The following is a 19912-nucleotide window of genomic DNA, read 5'->3' on the forward strand; positions in this document are numbered from 1 at the left end:
GGTTGCCAAGAAAACTATCTGGACTTGAATGACTGGAAGGTGCACGCATGTGTGCGCACACACACACACACACACACACCCAACACTAGTTTTATCAGCTATTTAACATTCAGAAGCCATTGGAAGAAAATGTAGCAGCTGTTAGTTTCTTTAAAGTTTCTTGACTTAGCAGTAAACAATAATCTGGCCCAATCTGCAGGTGACACTAAACTGTTTAGAATAGCAAAAACCAAAGGTGGTTGTGAGGAATTCAACTTAGGGAATTATCAATCTATTGGGACAATAAAAGCCCTCTAACATTACATTTACACTGATGGGATCTGAGCTGCTTGTAACTCACCTGGAGAAAGATCTTGGGGTTGTAGCGGAGAGCTCAGTGAAGTTGATAGATGTGCGGCAGCTGAGAAAAAAGGAAATTCCGCGTTAGGGATCGTTAGGAAATAAAACAGCCAACATTATCACATCATTCTACAACTTCTAGACATGGTATATCCATATCTAGAATGTTGCATATATTTTGGGTTGTGATCAAGGATATAACAGCTGGGAAAACTGCAGGAGAGGGCAATCAAAATAATCAGGAGACTCAAAACCTTTCTTACCATGAGAATAGGCTAGAACATTTAGGACCTGGAAAAAAGGCAACCGAAGGGAGACATGGACAAGATATATCAGATCATGCATTGTACAGAGAACATAAACAGGCCTCTCACAAAACACTAGGCTGCAGGGGTCATCCAGGGAAGTTGAATGGAAAGAAAGTAAAAACAGACAAAACATTTCTTCGCGTAGCCCCTCATGAGGCAAATGACAGTCATAATGCTGCTCAGAAAACTGCATGAATGCAGACACCGGGGTTCAATTTTGAATCAGCAGAATTGTTGACTTTAATAATGATTTACATTGTATTATCTGCCTGATTATTTCCTCATTTGTATTTCTTTTTGCTTGCATATTAATGAGAAATCATCTTATAAAATTCTTAAGTATTAGAAATTTCAGTGTGTTTTCAGTGTTCAGAACTGAGTACCATCAACTGCACAGTAGCATAGCATCATTCCCCAAAAGAAGAAATCTACCGTACATGTTCTAGAGCTCTCTTTCCCTTCACTGGATTGCATTGGGATAAGTATCCAAAGCCAGATAGGGAAGGGGGTATATTTCCTAACACAGCAATATGTATTAAGTAAATGAACACTGACAAAGGAACAATGATTTCCACATAGACAGTGTGGAAAAAGCAGGAGTTATAGAACAGTAATTCTGAGGCAAGTATCTCTGTGAAAAGAGAGTAGAAAGAGTAAAGCACGACAAGGGATGCTGAGAAGAACAAAAATGGTGTTTCAGTTCAAAATAAAAGGATGTTTAAAAAAGTCTGCCGGAAGGTTGAGAGAATGGTGTCAAGGTAGTAGATCTTGACCTCAGCAATGCATTTTATAAGCTACCCCAAGACGTTCAGTTCTGCAGGCTGGGGCATGATTGTTAAGCAAATGCTCTTTATTCCTAGGTTGCTCTTCAGTCTATCCTTGTCAAATTTAATAAGCTATAAATTGTGTTCTTGGGCTTGGGATTCTTACTAATGTTAATGGGATAGGAATGCAAATCGTAGTTACAGATAATACAAAATTAGGTAGGTGACCTGCAAATTATTCAGCACAATCTTGAGAGAACAGTAATTAAAGGACTTGAGTGAGGCTTCCTACAATAGCTTCCAGCCTTCCTTAAGATGAAAAAAGGGAAGGTTTCTATAATTTCAGTTACTTTATTTTGTTGTTTTCTTTCCCCTACTGTGTTTTTTTTTTTTAATTTGTGCTACTGTAAACTTTTATTCCATTTTTCCTTTCTTTGGCATCTCCAAACACAGATGAACCTCAGAACTCAATTTTAAATTGTTTTTCCTTTAGCTGGTTCAGTTCCTTTATGATTTCAAGATGTTCTCCAGAGGCACTTGGTTGATTGTAGCCTCATAAAATGGATACTTCTCTTCATCTTTTGAAATAGTTGTGTATCAGTTTAACTTTTTTCTCTCCGAACTCCTTACCGCTTTAAAAAATTATGCGGGACCCCAAAAGAGCTTTACTGTATAAAAAACTTAAAATTGAGGCACCTGCTGCCACTACCTGTCATGAGCACTGATGGGGAGCAGGAGGGGGCCCCTGTCCAGGGGGGAAAGGGCATGCGTAGTACTGAGGAATTAAGCAGCCATTCAAAGAGACACAGAACAGGCCCGCCTTAACTTTTGGGGTTTATCTGTCTGGGTTTTCCCACGCTGCTTCAGTTTGTTAGGATTTACGTAGCAGTAATAAAACACCAGAGACTTATTCCTCATCTCAGCGTGGTTCCTGACTGTTAGGACACTACCCCTTCTCATGATTGTTTGATGAGATTTTAATGTATTATTTTTCAGCATGGGCTGGCAAATAATTTTGATTTTGTGGGCCCCTGAGAGGGTCTTGGGGGACCCCCAGGGGTCCCAGGACACACTTTAAGAAACACTGCTCTGTATTAATCAAAGGATTCCATTTCATTTGCTGGGTTTAGCCTATTCCACCTGGAATTTCTCCCCCATTCTGCATTTTCTGAGGTAAAATTTTCTAGAATGGTATCAATTTGAGCACTTTTCCAGCTCAGAAACTAGTTTTCCTTCAGGATTCATGTTTTTTTCCCCCTTTTCCGGGCTTCTATGTGGGTCATTTACAATCCTGGGATTTCCTGGTGGTCTCCCATCCCTGCTTAGCTTCCCAACTCTGCCAAAGCAAGCCAGCTGCTGTTTCTGACACAGCCTGGGAGATACAGACATGCACCTAAACATGCTGTGGGACTTAGGACCCTTGAAAGAAACAGGAAGAGCCTGGACTGTGGGTTTTGAGCCAGGCAACCACAAATATAGGTTTGGAAGGGGGGCTTCAGCTCTACCTAAAGCCCCCCAGGTGGCCCTGCAGCTGCCTGCCCTCTGCTGCCCTGGAGGGGGGTACTTCTGGTACATGTTGTTGTTTATTCGTTTAGTCGCTTCCGACTCTTCGTGACTTCATGGACCAGCCCACGCCAGAGCTTCCTGCCGGTCGTCAACACCCCCAGCTCCCCCAGGGACGAGCCCGTCACCTCTAGAATACTCTGGTACATGACCCCCCTCAAAACTTCAATCTCTGCCTACCCGGAAATTGTCCCCCGCCCTGCGCTGATAAGAGGGGGCGAGCACCGGAAGCAGCGAAGTACTGGCAGACTCCAAACTTCACAACGGAACTGAGCATGCGCGAACCCACTTTGCCACCGGGCCTGCAGGGGGGCTTGGAAAGGAAAGTAGGAAGCGGGTGCACCCGACAAAGTCTTCCACCAGAAACCAATGCCCTCCCAACACCTTCCACCCCTTCGTGCAACCTCTGCGGCCTCTTTGCGTGCGAGGAAAATCTCTCCCGCGAAAGAGACCCCACGCAGAAGAGCCACCACCCCGACCACGAGGAGGAACCATGCACAATCCCTAGTAAGGAGAGGCAAACTCTTGGGGATGCTGGGAAAAGCGGTGCGAAGAGAGGTTTCTGCAAAACGAAAAAGAAACGGGAGGGGGCGGTTTGCATTTTGCAAGTGGGCCCCAGGCTGGCCCCCAGCACCTTCAGGACAAGACCCTCCAGGGGAGCTGCGGTTTCCCCCAGATCCAGACCCAAACTTGGAGTTCTCCATCTTTCCTCTCCCTCCTCATTTCCTGGGAGGCTCCTTGCTCTCGGGTTGCCAATGCGTGTTTGAGATGCTTTTCCACGGCATGAATGGAAAGGGAGTTTGCTGCCGCTACTTGGGGGTGAGCAGGCACTGGGTGGTGGAGCTCTGGCCAGATAAAGCACAAGGTTTCTCTTTACAGTAAGATCCCAGTCCCCCACATGCCTCTTCCAGCAGAGACCAGAGATGTTTCAGGCTTTCAGCGGGAGGGGAATGGATTCGCGTCTCCAAAGTTTACAAGGATTCTTCTCATAAAGCCAGGGGGGAGTTGTTGCTGAAGGAGAACAAGATTGCCTGTAGTTCTATCAGTCTGCTTTCTTCTGTACCTCTGGAAGTATCTTGTATTGCTCGTGAGGTTCTTTATGCAGAACAGTAACAGGTGCAGGAAGAAGGCCGAGGGCCACTTTGTGCAGTTTACATCCTATCAAGAAGGGAACCTAGAGATAAGAAGAAACATTGTTCTGTTTTCTAATTGTAACAGAAAACACAAACAAAATGGATCTGCAGTACCCAGCAGGGAATGGGAGAGTTGCTCATGCTGCACAGCCTGAATTGAAAGGAGGGAGAATTGGGCAGAAGAACCAGGAGGAAGCAAGCATCAGTTTGGCTGCTCAGTGCCAACACTTGAGAGATCTCTGTTACAAGGAGGCTAAGGGGCCACGAGAAGTTTGCAGCCAACTCCACCATCTTTGTAGTCAGTGGCTAAAGCCTGGAAGGAACACAAAAGCTCAGATGCTGGATCTCCTGGTCCTGGAGCGGTTCTTGGCCATCCTGCCCCTGGAGATGAAGAGCTGGATCAGGGAGTGTCGAGCAGAGACCAGTTCCCAGGCAGTAGCCCTCGCAGAAGGTTTCCTCCTGAGCCAGGCAGAGGAGAAGGAGCAGGGAGAACTGCAGGTAAGACGACATCAATAGGTGTAATTGAAAGGGTCAGAGCATGAAAAACAATTACTGAAATCTTAAATGCTTCCCTTCTGGGACCTAATAATATCGCTAGGAGATTTGATGTTCTCTTCAGGCAAAGTTTCCCATTGTCTCTTTTTGGTAATTTGCCAGAACATGTGAAAAGCTTCCAAAAGGGGCTGTGGAACTGGAAACATTGGGCAGAAATGCACTCTTTTCCCTTTTTCTCTTGGCTACTATTTCCGGTTCAGGAGCCCTTCATGGAGGTGGCCATTGAACACTCTGAAGCATGGGGGGATGTGCTGTACCCCACTCAGGAGCTGGACTTGGGGGGGAACTCCCAGGAAGATCCATCTAAGAACACCTCATCAGGTAAAGAAAGCTTCCTTCTGTTCACACTGCCTGAGCTACTGCCATTTGGAAAAGTACCTTAGACCTGAATGCAAGAATAGCTTTGTGTATGGTTCTTTTGATGTTTCTAAAACATGTACTTGCTCCTCTTTTATCTCACTCTCAGAGAATGGAATGTCATTGATGGCACCTGTGGAAATATCTCTTCTATATGGTGAAGCAGAAACAGTAGTTATACTTCCAGCTGAGGTAGGAAGACTTTCCCCTTCCCCAAGCAAATTAGAATTATTCAAGGGGCATCCAATGTCATCCAAAATGGGCACAGCCAGTTTCTGTTACTTTATTAGCTCCGACCTATTCAATTCTTAGAGCATGAGCAGCTTCCCAGTAAGTAGATGGGAGCCCCCGTAGGACTGCATGTGATCTATTAATTGATGGCCTTTCATAATACTTCCTGGAGGTCAGTTCCCAACAACTTCACTGAGCTGCTGAATAACGATTGTGTTGATGCCTGAGAGACAACATAAGCCACTAGTTAAACTGTCGAGGAGGACTCAGCACTTTCTTGTGGAAGCCTTTTTCCAGGGTGGTCTGGAGTCCCTATTTAATGGAGCATCCATGACTGATGCATCAGTCGATCAAGAGGAATATTGGAGCTGCTACCGTCAGATGTGTTTGAAGTGCCGTCAGATGTGTTGCACAGAGTCAGTAGAATCAATAAAGCATTTTCCAGTCAGTAGCTTGGGTTCTGCCCATTTAGTATCACAAAAGGTTGTCTGTGGAATGTGCTCATTTACCTACCACAAGGGGAATTGGTTCATTAAAAGAGTACATGCCAATACTCCCAGTAGCTCTTCATTTATAGGGGAATGTTCTCTTCCTGTTACAGGTTCCCCTGTCTTTTGATGATGTAGCTGTATTTTTCTCTGGGGAGGAATGGGCTCTGCTGGATTTCAACCAAAAAAACCTATACAGGGAAGTCATGCTGGAAAATGCTGGAAATCTGGCCTCCTTGGGTAAGGGTTCCTCTTTGTTCTGTGTTCAAATAGCTGGGGAAGGTATTTTTCTAGTACCAAAGACCCAGCTTATCTGTTTCTAAGAGGAATGCTGGTTTGTTCCCTTCTTAGGTGGAAAAGGATATCCTTAACTGAATTGGTCTTCCCACTCGCTGTGGGAAGGGCTAAAGACCATATGGTATCTTTGTAGAGAGAGCACCCTCAGCCAGGTTCTTGTCCTGCTTTCCCTGGTTTGCAGATCACCTTAGCAGGATCTTTCATTTTTTTGGACATCATGATGAGGATGGAACATGTAATAATCAAGCTCTATTCTCTGCTTGGCTGGGTTTTCAGGAAGTGTGAACACCTATTCAGGTGTCTCTATTTTCCATTTGCTCCAAGACCTTCATGTTGAAGCTGCTGCCTGCAAATGTAGTGTCATCTGAGGATCAAGGAGACTCCCCAGTTCTGTATAACTTTATCCGGAGCGTGCAACTTCATCCAAAACAGATGAAATCTCAATTTCCAAGTTGAACGTCCTGTACAGCAACAGCATCTATCTCTTGTTTTGATAGAAATTCAACTTGCCAGCTTGTCTTCCTACATGTTTGAAACCTAATATTAAAAACAATAAACATTGCACTGCTTGGGGGACAAGATGGAGTCATCACTTGTCAACTGCTTAGGTATCCATTAGTAGTCCCCAGCCCCACTTACTGGAAGATGGGCTGATAGAAAGGAGTAATACGATGTCTCAGGGTAGTTGAGTGTCACGATGTAGAAGGAATGCATGAGGATCTTGGTAAGGAAGAACTGGAACTGTAGTTTACAAAAAGGAATAGAGTAATGGGGAAATAATTGGTAAAAGATGCAGCTAATGGGGCTTGATTCCTGACAGCACTCTCAAGTTGCGCTTTAAATTTCTCATGAACGTTTTTCTTTCTTTTTGGCCCAACAGGTGATGGATGGGAGCATGAGAATTATAAAGAGACAGCTTTCCAAACAGTCAAAACTGAAACTGGAGAAGAGTTGTTTCAAAATCAGCAGGGACCACAATGGCCTGAGGAAAACCGGTTAAATTGTGAGCTGCAAAAATCCTCTACTTCTCAAGATTCAGATGGCCATGTTTTTCTGACCCAAGATCAAAGAGAAAAAGGAATGTGTTTCCAGTTTGGAGAAATAGTTAGAGAGGAATCAGAGTTATGTGAACATACCAGAATTCATATGAAAGAGAGACAAGATGAATGTAGGGAAGATGGAAAAACCTGCAAGTGGAACATCCCTCTTACTTTGCATCAAAGCATCCATATGGAAGGAAAACCATATAAATGCATGGAGTGTGGCAACAGCTTCAACAATAGCAGTCATTTTATTTCCCACAAAAGGATCCACTCGGGTGAGAAACCATATAAATGCCTGGAGTGTGGAAAAAGCTTCAGTGAAAATAGTTCCCTTACTTCCCATAAAAGGACCCACTCAGGTGAGAAACCATATAAATGTGTGGAATGTGGAAAGAGCTTCAGTCAGAGTGGGCAGCTTACTTCCCATAAAAGGATTCATACTGGAGAAAAGCCATATAAATGCACAGAATGTGGAAAGAACTTCAGTCAGAATGGTCAGCTTACTTCGCATAAAAGGATCCACTCTGGAGAGAAACCCTATAAATGCATGGAGTGTGGAAAGAGCTTCAGTCAGAGTGGTCACCTTACTTTCCATAAAAGGATTCACACTGGAGAGAAACCATATCAATGTATGGAGTGTGGAAAGAGTTTCACTATAAGCAGTCACCTTACTTCCCATAAAAGGATCCACACAGGGGAGAAACCATATAAATGCACAGAGTGTGGGAAGACCTGCAGTACCAACAGTGATCTTACTTTGCATAAAAGGATCCATTCAGGGGAGAAACCCTATAAATGCATGGAGTGTGGAAAGGACTTCAGTCAGAGAAGTAACCTTATTTCCCATAAAAGTATACACTCGGGGGAGAAACCCTATAAATGTATGGAGTGTGGAAAGAGCTTCAATCAGCGGAGTAACCTTATTTCCCATAAAAGGATCCACTCAGGAGAGAAACCCTATAAATGCATGGAGTGTGGAAAGAGCTTTACTTGGAACTGTCAACTTACTTCCCATAAAAAGATCCACACAGGGGAGAACCAGATAAATGTATTGACTGTGGAAAGAACTTCATGGACTCCAGTTCTGAGCTGATGAACAGCATGTAGAAGTTGGATACAAATGCATGTCAGACTCAAAGAAAGGATTATGCCTGGCAAGGTTGAAGGATGGGGAAGAAGGGGAAGACAACAGTAGGATGGACAATCAAAGTACTCACAGATAAGTCCTTGAAAGAGGTGTGATTTAGTAATAAAGACAAACTGAGATGCCAAGCATTTATTCATGCAGTACTTGGACTCTCTCCCAACTAGACGGCATCTAGTCAACCACAAAAAACCAACTCTGTGCATGCAGTGGGACACTTTAGTGACACCGGTGTTCTCTACTATTTACCCTAATTACCAAATGGGAAAGTGAGTTTTGTTTCCCCCAGATAATTTGCAATGAATTCAGGTTGTTAGCACCACCTTACATTAATTTCCTAAGAGGAGAAGCTCCTGTTGAAAATGAAGGATTGTAGGGAAAGTGCAAGTGACTGCAGATATAATTGATTAGAAGAGCCAGCCATTTCTCCAACTGGACCTCTATCAGTGGACTTTGGGGACTGTGGCTTACTGTTGCTGCTGTCCTTGTCTGCTGATGTTTTATTTCTCTATGGTCTAAACAGGGATTATGTCTTATTTCCCCTTCCTTATCCACTTACAGGTAGTCCTTGGTTAATGACAGCAAAAGGACACCATCACGTGACCACACTGCTTAGGGACAGCAATTCTGGCACTACTGGTTGCTGTCAGTAAGTGAATCGCTGTGGCTTGTTAAGCGAGGACATCATGTGGTCGCCGGCTTCCCCATTGGCGTTGCTTGTTGGAAGCTGGCAAAGGTCGCAAACTTTCTGCGACGGCCGGGACTCTGAGGGTTTCTTGTTTCTCATTTCTTGTTTCTGCTGGAAGGAGGGAGAGGAGTGTCTTTGCACACACATATACTTGTGTGTGTATATGTGTGAATGGTGGGTATATGCAGAGGAAATCAGTTAGCCTGCTTCTTTATTTTGCTGACAGTTTTCATCTGTTATTAATTCATTTGACATTAATCTTTTTGTCTTGGACTTCTTTTTTGGAATGTGGCTTCTGACTGATACATACATAGATATATGTACCATACATGTACATGTGTCACATACTCATATTTATCGGGAGGTAATTAGCAGAGTTGGTTTTACCTGAAGTTGGCATCCTGAGGTTAGCATTGTAGGTATCCTGGGTATTCTTTTTTTTTTAAGGGCTACTTTTTCTGTTGGGGATATATCTTAAATAACACAGTCATAATATTTTCAGATATATACAATAATTGACAGCAATCAGATATGTAAGGGACACCATATTTTATCAAGCATTTACTCAATAGTCTTTTGAAGAAAATGCGGTGGCCACTAATTCATTCATCAAAGTTATTGGCTCAGCAGTAAACAGTGCCCAATTTGGAGATTACACTCAACTATTCAGGGTAGAGAAAGCCAAGAGTGATTGTGAGGTGTTCCAGAAGGATCTCTTTCAACTGGATGGTCACTCCAAACATGGTTCTAATTTAGTAAGAGCTAAGTGATGCATATTATGGCAAAAAAACACACCATCTTGACATATATGCTGATAAAGTATGGGCTGTGTCTAAACAGGAGGAAGATCTTGGGGTTGTAGTGTAGAGCTGAGTGCAGAGGCCAACTCTTATGTAGCAGCTCTGAAAAGACAAATACCATGTTAGGAATCATTAGAAAGTTACTGAAGATAAAACAGCCCCTGTTGTTATCCACTTTTACTTAGCACTAAACCACACTAAGATAGAAAGCTTTCTGTGATTTTAATTTCTTTTTAATTTTGATGTTTTCTCAAGAGTTTCTGCTGCTGTGCTGTTTCTTGTTCCAAGTACTGAAGTTTGCTCTTTTTTCTTTATCTTCAAATGTAGATGAACCCCTCCAAATGGGTGCAACTTCCTACCTTTTCTCTCTTTCTTGATAAATCTCCATTTTTCATCCATTCAGTTATGTTCTTTTATGATCTCAGGATGTTTATGTGCTGTCAAGTTGGTGTTAATTCTTAGAAACCACATAGATGCTTACTTCCCCTTATGTTCCCAGAGAGCCATTCAGTTCTCTAATTCATATTATGGAGATCACATTCCTGCATTAGAATAGCTCTTAATTAATGTTTGGATACTTGGCCTCTGTATCTTTCACTCTTTGGGCCTTTTCAAGGGATTCCTCTTCACTTACTGAAATCAACCACAGGTCATAACATAAGAATGCAATAAAATGCAATAAAATATAATAACAATAAAATAATGAAATTATAAAATAAAATAATAAAGGAAGCACTAAACACAAAAAGGTTACAACAAAATAAAGCCAAAGCTACAACTAAGAACGTAAATATTTCTTCCTAAGTTTGAATGAGAGCAGAGCAAAAGTAGCAACTTAGTTGCTAACTGTTGGAAATACTTCTGCAAGAAGATAAATCAGTTTTTCAAGGTTAGAGCCCTTGAGTTCATCTGCCATTAATAATTTGGCCCTGATCTCACTGTAAATGGAGCAATGGAGGACATAATGGATAATGTCCTCCGCTTGGCCAACGCCACAAGGACAGAGGCGTTGTTCAACAGGGAGCTTACAGAATCTCCCTTTGAGACCAGAGATCAGTGGCCATTCTCCAATAAAACTGCTTCTTAAAACCTTTAATATAGCTGGGTAAGCTCACCCTGTGGAAGGTATCAGGATTTCTAGCTGGAACTTCACAGAGTTCTGGTGAATTGCATATTTTACTTTATGTCAGAAAAGTTCTGTCTTCCTTTCCACAATTTAGAAAGAGGACAATTTATGCCTTAAAAAGCAGTTTCTTGATTCTCTTGGATCCTCTTCAAATTCAGTGTTTTTTTGCACATGCTTTGGTATATGTCTGCTTACAACTGGATTCTCACACTACACCAACCCGTGTGTTAGCAAATCACATTGTTTTAGCACTATATGAACCCAGCAGTCTTCTGGCAGACTCTAAGGTTGACTTTCCATAATATTGCTAAGCTTGATCTGGGTATGAGATAATGAACTTGTTAAGCCATGATTTTGTTTTAGTATGTTGATCCTAGTATATAAAACATGATTATGTAAATCATAGCTTGGTCTGCTGTGTGAATTCAGTCATATTTCCCACTACCACCCTTTCTCACATTTCACTCAAGATTTCTTGCACTCTAGTTAGCTATTGTAGAATTATTACACAAAACAATACCCTCCCAACAAGTGACATTAAAACTGTAGCTTTAAAATGCCACATTCAGAAAGAAAAAGACATATTAACGTATGTGGATAAACACAGATGAAAATCATGTCCATATTAGGTAGGAAAATATGGTGCCAGAGGAAAAGAAAGGCAGAGTCTTAAGAAAAACAGACTGCTTGCAAAACTGCAATTAAACAATAAAAATATAGCAGTTTTGTCTCTCTCCTATCCAGAGAAGGGTGGCTGGATATGTAGCAGTGTGGAAGCTGGAAAGATGGGTTTGAACAGGGCCTATATCTAAAACAGAGCTATATATTAAAATGACAGGAAGATACTATTAATGTTTCCTACTACAGATTAAGGTTGCTACGGTGACTAATCATTTTGGCTGGGTGAAGAGGTTGAATTTAATTGTCTCCTTTTCACGTGTTAAATGGTTGCATCACCTGGGGGGAGGAACTCGCCCAAACTTCTTGTTTGTTCCTCTTTCCTTTTGTGCAGGCATGTAGAGAGAGTCAGGCTGCTCTCACTGAGAGCCAAGTCCTTTAAATATGTTTTGCTTTCTGTAAATAAATTATTTTTATAGAAATGCCTGGTGTGTGTGACTTTTCTGATCTCTCCTGGGCCAAAGGCTTTCCCAGCAATCTGCCAACAGGTTATGGGCCCAGGAAACAGCCCAGTAAGCCCAGTAAAACCCAGAGAGAATAAAGAGATCAGCTCCACACCTCATGCACAATTTAAAGGCAGGTAGCAAAGACCTGTGAAGATTTTCTTTGGAGCCACCTGGAGATTTTCCAGCAACTGCCTGTCTACAGGACAAAGAAGCCAGCTGAGGTGACTTGCAAAAGAAGGAAGAAGCCATGGCTACCTCCCAGCCCTCAGCGATGCCTCTGGAGCGCCTATCAGAGACCAACTATTTGAATTGGGCCCTGAAGATGGAGATGTATCTTCGCAGAGAGAATCTTTGGCTGCCAATTGGTGAGCAAACCCCCCAAAATCCCAGTGCTGAATGGCTGAGACAGGATGAGCGGGCTAGAGCCACCATTATCCTGGGAGTTGAGGACAATCAGCTAGTCCACGTGCGAGGCAGGCTGCTCTCACTGAGAGCCAAGTCCTTTAAATATGTTTTGCTTTCTGTAAATAAAAATTATTTTTATAGAAATGCCTGGTGTGTGTGACTTTTCTGATCTCTCCTGGGCCAAAGGCTTTCCCAGCAATCTGCCAACAGATACCATCATTTTTATTAATCACATGATAGATAAAAATAAGGTCAGTGTTAGAAGTAATAAAGAGGTGGTTTTCTGTTGCTTTCTTAAAAGAGGTGTTTGACTTCCAAAATAGTCTATGATTCTGGGAGTTCCTGATGGTCTCCCATCCAGTTGCTAACTAGGCTTATACCTTCTTAGTTTAAGGCCAAAAAACAAAAGAGGGAGGAAGGAATGCCAAATGCTAGTAGAAAAGTTTTTGTGGAGTCCTTGGTGTTCTCTGAGCTTGGTTGTTTGCTTGCAAATGTTTCATTACCCAACTAGGTAACATCAGTGTGAGGGAGGATGGGCTTTCTCCTTGTTTATATACAGTAGCTTGCCTGGCCAGTGTTGGTGGGAGTGTGGTTTTCTCCTTGATAGAAGTTTTTATTTGGCCCAATGCATTTCAGAAAATGTATTCCTTTTTCACGGCTACTGTGGAAATAAAAACAATACTAAAATGGACACTACATTCTAAAATGACTTGCAATACTGTATGCATCTAAATATAACAGTTCAATCTCATGTATATTCAGAATAGTTTACTAACAGTCTAAAGTAGAACATCTGGATTTCTACAAAGCCTGATACCTATGCGCACAGAGCCACATACCTATGTCCACAGCTGCCCCCAAGTCACTTGAAACACATAGGAATGCCAGGAATACAGATTTTAAGCCAACCACAACAAATCTACCCTTACAAGTGGCTCCCTGGAAATTGTGCTTCAGCTCTCAGAAGCCTCCTAGTCTCCCTGATGGCTTTGCCCTTTCCTTCCTTGGGATTGGGGGACTTGAGATGCAGTGGTTAAAATGCTGGGATTCTGCTTCCCTAGGAGGCCCTTTTCTTCCATCCCCAGTAACTTTGGAAAATATATTTCCAAAGATATCCCCAATATCTAAGGAAATATCACCTTTCTCCCATCACTTGCAATATATGCTGGTATTATGGGCAAGAACTTACTACACAGAACTCAGCAAAAGACTTTTTTTAAAAAATCTTACCACTAAATCGATTATAACTTACTAAATAATTTTCTAAATAATCTCTATTATTTGTAAATAAATTATTTAGGAATTTAGAAATTATTTATTTAGAAGTTTAGAAAATTAGCAAGTTATAACTGATTTAGTGGTAAGCAAGAACTAGTGCAGTTGGTAGATCAGAGTTTTCAAGGGAAGTGAAAACCAATAGTGATCGTGAGACACTTCAAGAAGGATCCCTTTCAACTGCATGACTAGTCAACAGCAAATGTGATTCTATTTTAAAAAGTTTAAACCAGTGCAGATTAAGGCAAAAATATATAACATGGCAGATGCACTGATGAAATCTGGGCTGTGTGTAATTAGCCAGGACCAAGATCTTGGAGTCATAAACTATAAACTATTGATAAACTCTTATTTCCAAAAGTAAATCATCTTTCTAAACTGGTGCTTTCTGTATTTTCTCTTGTTCTGGCTAGAATTCCATTTTTCAATTAACCAGATCTGTTCCTTTTTGCCTTCAAGGTGCTTATTTTCCCTTATATTCTCAGGAGGCCCTTTGAGTCTCTTTTTGGTTATTTCATATAGGAGGAAGATTGTCAACCATTTCCTATTTAACCCTTCATATGTTTCTCTTCACGTTTTTTTTTAAAAAAAGTTTTAAAATATTTAAAATTAATGTATGAATATGTACTGCCATCTTTTTCACCATTTGATCCTTTTTAAAAGATTCCACTTGGCTCACTGAGATTAGCCTACCTCATCCTTAATTTCTCAATTTTTTTGCATTTTATGAGGTAAATTTTTCTAGAATAGTATATCTTTATGCACTTTAGGAACTTATTTCTTTCAAACAATTTTCTCCTTGATTATCTCAATTTTGATCTCCCACAGCTTCACATCAGCTCCCACAGCCACTCTTATTTCAGTGCTTCATATCAAGGCTGCTCCCCAATAAAACTGCTTATTTATATCTTTATAGTCCTCTCTTTTGGAAGGATATGAGGACAGAGATCATTCGGAAGTACTGTTTGCTCCTTTTCAAAATATACCACTTCGCTCACTGAGTTTAGCCTATCTCAATTTCTCCATTATTCTGCACTTTATGAGGTCTTTGTTTCTAGAACAGCACATCCTTACGCGCTTTTTCCATTGAGGAACTTATTTCCTTCAATATATATATATATTTTTTCCCCTTCAAGTTCTCAATTTTGTCCTCCCACAGCTCAACACCGGGTCTTGCAAGATCCCTATTTCAGCGCCTCAGATCAAGGTTATACATTCAAAAGTCCTCTCTTTGGGAAGGATATGCGGGCAGAGATCATTCAGAAGCACTGTCATTTACTTGATGGAAAAGACATTTCTTCTGTAGGTCAGATATCCCTCAAGCGCAGGAGGGAACAGACCATTTTTTTTAGCTCAGGCTGTTCAGACAGATAGACAGATGATAGATAGATAGATAGATAGATAGATAGATAGATAGATGATAGATGATAGATGATAGATAGATAAAAACAGCAGCCGAGAGATACTAAAATCAGTCGGGGGTCAGCGCAACCAGGAAACGGGGCCCTTCGCACACTCGGGGCCCCAGGCCCGGGCACACAGCCAGGTCTCCGAGGCCTTCCGAAAAGCCGGAAGGGCCGGGGCCATCCTAACCGCAGGAGGGAGGATGCTCCAGAGGGCGGCGCCCCGCCTTCTCTACAGGCTCCCCAGGAGGGTCGTGGCGGCTAATGGGTGGAGAGAGTCTCTCCCCCCCACCACCGTGGGTTACCCTTTGCGGCAGAAAAGAGACCCAGAGCTCGCCTGGGGGCTCACAAAGCACGTCTGAGTTTCGAAGCAAGCACCGGCGGGCTAGAAGTCCGTGGCAGAGCTGCGCATGCGCCGCAGCGCTTTCGTCCTCCTGGGCTTCTGCAAGGAAAATCCGCTCGGTGACTTTTTTCAAAGGAAGGCCGGAAGTGCGTGCATCAGCCAAAGCCTTCCCCTGGCTTCGCTCTCCCCGCTCCGCCCCCCCAGCAAAGGGACTGCAAGAAGTTCTTGCAGGAACGGAGGGGCTGCGAGTAGCGCCCTCCTCCCAAGGAAGGCAAAAGGAGCGGCGCGGGATAGTGCACGGTCCCGAGAAAGGTATTCCTTCCAGGTTGCTGCGCGTGTCTGGGAGGGAGAACCGGGGAGTCTCCGTTGTCCAAGTTTCCTCCCGTCTCGTGCAATCCCTGTTGACTTTCCGTGCCTCCTTTGGGCGAGAGAAATCCCTCCTCCGAAACGCCGAATAGTCGCCCCGCTGGCCGTGAGAATAATAATTAAAAAAAAAAAAACTTCCATGGGACCGAAGAAACAAATCTGATGGTGGGGGGAAGGACTTGCGTCTGCAAAAAAGAAAAAAAAGGGGGGGGCGGAAATCCCAGAGTACGGGGTGGTGGGAAGGCATAGCAGGGCTGGGTCCAGTCTTGCCAGCAGGTCCCATTCTGGCTCCAGCACCTCCAGTAACAGGAACGCAGAGGCTGAACTAGGAAAGCAGAGTGAGGTTTTCCATCCAGAGCCAGACCAGGAATACTCCATCTGTGGCACCATTGCTTAATCTTGGAGGGCTCCGAAATAGTTGTTCATGGCCTGAGTGGACAAGAGTTTGCTGCTGCTGTCTCGTCTGGATAAGGTTCATGGGTGGGTGCAGCTATGGCCAGATGATGCAGAAGGGCCCTCTTCCTGCAGAACACTGACCTATCACCACCTTCACCAACAGGAATCCCAAATCTGGGCGAGAGAAATCCCTCCTCCGAAACGCCGAATAGTCACCCCACTGGCCCTGAGAATAATATTTTTTTTAAAAAAAACCCTTCTATGGGACCGAAGACACAAATCTGATGGTGGGAGGAGAATTTGGGAGAGGAGCTGTTGTGAAGATAAGAAGAAAAATGGGGACAATCTCAATGTGTGGGGGGAGGGGATCGCATAGCTCAGTTAGATTCATTTTGGCTTAGGGCTTTGCCAACAGATCCTGCACTGGCTCCCAGCGCTTCCAGTAAAAGATCTTTGAAGCAGGGAACACAGAGCTGGGCTTCTCTGAGGCATTTTTCCATTGTATCGATTGAAAGGTCTCTGAGAGAATTTATTGAAGTCAGGGTGTGTTTCCTTCGGTGAACAGATCTTTGGCTGGATTAATCCTGAGGTCTTTCCCCACAGTGAAGTCTGCTCGCCTTCATGCCTTTTCAAGCAGAGAAGAAAGAGATGCTTCTGGATTTTGTGGTGTGAAAATGGCATCATGCCTGCAGACTTCAAACATTTATTCTACAAAGATTTTGCTTAAAAGAACCAAATGGTTGAGTTGTTTCTACCTGTTTTCTTTGCACGTCAAAGCTATATCTAGAAGAATCTTGAGTTGTTCATGAGCTTCTTTGTGCAGACAAAAACAGTTCGTAAACAAAGAGTGCTGAGACTTACCCAGGACCTTTCCATGCTGGTTATATCCCATCAAGAAAATAACTCTCCATGCTACTTATGTCCTATCAAGAAAATAAGTTGGATATCCAGAAAAAACACTGGTCCCATTTCGAATTCTATTTGAAAAGGCAAAAAAGTAAGATCTAAAGTACCCACTGGGGAAAGGAACAAGAAAAGATCCTTGTGGTGCTCATCTTGAAATCAGAGGAGAAAAAACTGGGCAGAAGAACCCAGGTGACAAAATTGGAAGTTTAAATGATCAGTGGCTGCACTTGACCTTTGCTACAAGAGGGCCATAGGCCTATGGGAGATTTGTAGCCAACTGCACTACCTTTCCAGACAGTGGCTGAAGCCCAAAAGGAACACAGCAGCTGAGATTTTAGACCTTATAGTCCTGGAACAGTTCCTGGACATCCTGCCCCAGGAGACAAAGAGCTGGATGTGAGAGTGTGGAGGAGAGATCAGTTCCCATGCTGGAGCTCTAGCAGAAGGCTTCTCCCTGAGTCAGGTGGAGGACAAAGACCAGGAAGAAGCACAGGTGAGAGGGTGTCACCATAGTTAATCGAAAAGGTGGCATCATGAAAAATAGCGCCTTTATTTATGAATTCTTAATCACATCAGGATATTTCATTTCCTCTTCAGGCAAATTACTCCGTTTCTCCTCCTTAATAATCTTTCAGGACATCTGAAAAACTCAGTCCTTCCGGAGGGGACGGAGTGGGAACGTTGGGCAGGGATACACTCTTTCTCCTTTTGTCTCGGCCAGAGTTTCAGGCTTGGGGGCCCTTCATGGCAGTGGCTGCTAAACATTCTGATGTGTCGAGGGATGGGTCATTTTCCTCTCAGAAGCTGGTCTCGGGGGGGACCTTCCAGGAGGATCTGTCCCAGAACACCTCATCAGGTAAAGGAGGTCCTTCTGATGCAGTGGAGCCCTTAGGATTTTGCGCTGCCTGAGATGCTTCCATTCACGAGCTTATTTTTCAATAGTATTTTAGCCCTGTGTGCAACAATGGCCTTTAATTTAGCTTTGCTGCTGCTGTTTTTAAAACATGTAATTAGTCCTCTTTTGTCTCGTTCTTAGAGAATGAAGTGTTACTGATGGCGCCTGTGGCAACATCTCTTCTGCATGGTGGAGCAGAAACAGCAATTGTACTTCCAACTCAGGTAGGAGGAAGATTCCCCCGACTCCCCTGCTGAAGTATGACTGTGATTGGTTCAAGGATTATTCTACGCCTTCCAAAATGGCTTGTATCCTTTTCCCACAACCAGTTCCTTATTAACTTGCAGCTAGGCAATTTTTATGAACGTGAGCGGCTTCCCATTAATGTGCTAGGAAGGCAGCTGAGCACAGCATACCATCTGTCGGTGGCATTGTCTTCTACCCCTAGAAGGGCCTCTTCTAGGGAATTTATGTCGGCGTTGAATGAAGACTGGGTGTCAGGGCCAGCCTCGCTTCGCAATAAGACACAGACTCACTTAATGGGTATTAAGGATTTCTGGTTTATTGGAATGATAGCTGACAGAACGAAAAACGGGAACGGGGTAGTGGGTGTGAGGGTGCCCTTTTTATACCCTCCTGTACTGCCCCGGGCTTCCCCACCCCTCAATGCCCCGATCCCTCTTGATGGGACCCTTGATGGCTGCCTGGGCATTTTCCCGGTGTCTTCTTTTGTCTCCCAGCGACGGTTGAGTCCTCCGGGGCACCATGTGCGTCTTATCTTCGTTCCTCTGACGTCCTTCTTTTCAGCTGCCTATGGGTCCATGGGTGTGGGTGCTTTTGGGTGCTTGTGTTAATCCCTGGTTTGATTATCTCCTTCCTCTTCTCCTTAATGATCATGATCCACGTTGTGAGGCTCTTTGTGCCTTGCAACAAGGTCATGACACTGGGTTCATGTCCAGTGGACAGTATAAACCACTGATTAGACTAGACTCTCAACATGTTGAGGAAGCCGCCTTCCAGGAAAGACTAGAGCCCCTGCTCAGTGGTGCATTCATGTCCAATCCCATAAATTAATCCAGAGGAATACTGGAGTTGCTGCCTTTCAGTATACACATGTGTAGACAGTCACAGGCTTTGAACCCTGCTGTTTTTTCTTAGTTTCCAGGGAAGGTGCTCATTTACCCCACACCAAAACTTTGTGGCTGGAATGTGTCCATTAAGAACTTCCTGGAAATCTGCATTAATAGGACTGTTTTCTTCCTGTTTCAGGACCCCATGGCCTTTGAGGATGTAGCTGTGTTTTTCTCTGAGGAGGAGTGGGCCCTGCTGGATTTTGACCAAAAATCTCTGTACATGGAGGTCATGCTAGAAAATGCTAGGAATGTAGCTTCCTTGGGTAAGGGTTCCTCTTTAGTTTCAAATTGTTGGACAATATATTTGCTAGTCAGAAGTAACCAACTTTTCTATTTCTTGGAAGAAATATCGGTCTTATATTTTACTACAGAAAAGGGCAATATCCTCATCTGAATTTCTCTTCCCACTTGCTCTAGTAAGCACTTCATCCTGTTCGATAGAGAGAGGAGAGCACGCTCCCAGCCAAGTTCTTGTCTTGAGAACCATAGGAGCACCTTTCTGTCTTTCTGTCCATAATTATGGCATTTGGAAGCCCTGACAATCCAACACTCTTTATTGCAGGGAAGGAACTACAGGTAGTCCTTGCTTAACAATTGCCCTGTTTAGCAACTGTTCAAAGTTATGATGGTGCTGAAAACGTAACTTTACAGTCAGTCCTCGCATTTATGACCATTGCAGCATGTGATTGACATTTGGGCACTTCACAGCTGGTGGGCATTTATGACCATTGCAGTGTCCCGCAGTCATGCGATTGCTATTTGCGTGCTTCACAACCAGCTTCCGACAAGCAGTCAGTGGAGAAGCCGGCAGTTAAATTGCAAGTCATGAT

The 19912-nt window shown here is 43.4% G+C and overlaps 3 protein-coding genes across 5 annotated transcripts in view; 2 read left to right on the plus strand and 1 right to left on the minus strand.

The window, feature by feature from the left end:
- LOC134491915 (zinc finger protein 420-like) overlaps positions 1–19912 on the plus strand; it is a 363546-nt gene that overhangs the window by 79224 nt on the left and 264410 nt on the right. The window lies entirely within an intron of this gene.
- LOC134492032 (zinc finger protein 493-like) overlaps positions 1–19912 on the minus strand; it is a 149204-nt gene that overhangs the window by 66400 nt on the left and 62892 nt on the right. The gene's annotated exons all lie outside the window — the stretch shown is intronic.
- LOC134491925 (zinc finger protein 420-like) overlaps positions 4689–19912 on the plus strand; it is a 28343-nt gene continuing 13119 nt past the window's right edge. The window contains exons 1-4 of one of the 2 annotated variants that reach the window (XM_063296007.1): positions 4689–4983; positions 5129–5211; positions 5852–5978; positions 6916–8118. In XM_063296007.1, the coding sequence (XP_063152077.1) occupies positions 4818–4983; positions 5129–5211; positions 5852–5978; positions 6916–8118 (1579 nt within the window). In that variant the 5' untranslated portion in view covers positions 4689–4817. Of the gene's footprint in view, positions 4984–5128; positions 5212–5851; positions 5979–6915; positions 8119–18084; positions 18174–19218; positions 19346–19912 lie in introns of those variants that run through there. The other variant, XM_063296006.1, reaches the window with a different exon arrangement.

Source organism: Candoia aspera, chromosome 2 (assembly GCF_035149785.1).
Source record: "Candoia aspera isolate rCanAsp1 chromosome 2, rCanAsp1.hap2, whole genome shotgun sequence".
NCBI classification, from domain to species: Eukaryota; Metazoa; Chordata; class Lepidosauria; order Squamata; family Boidae; genus Candoia; species Candoia aspera.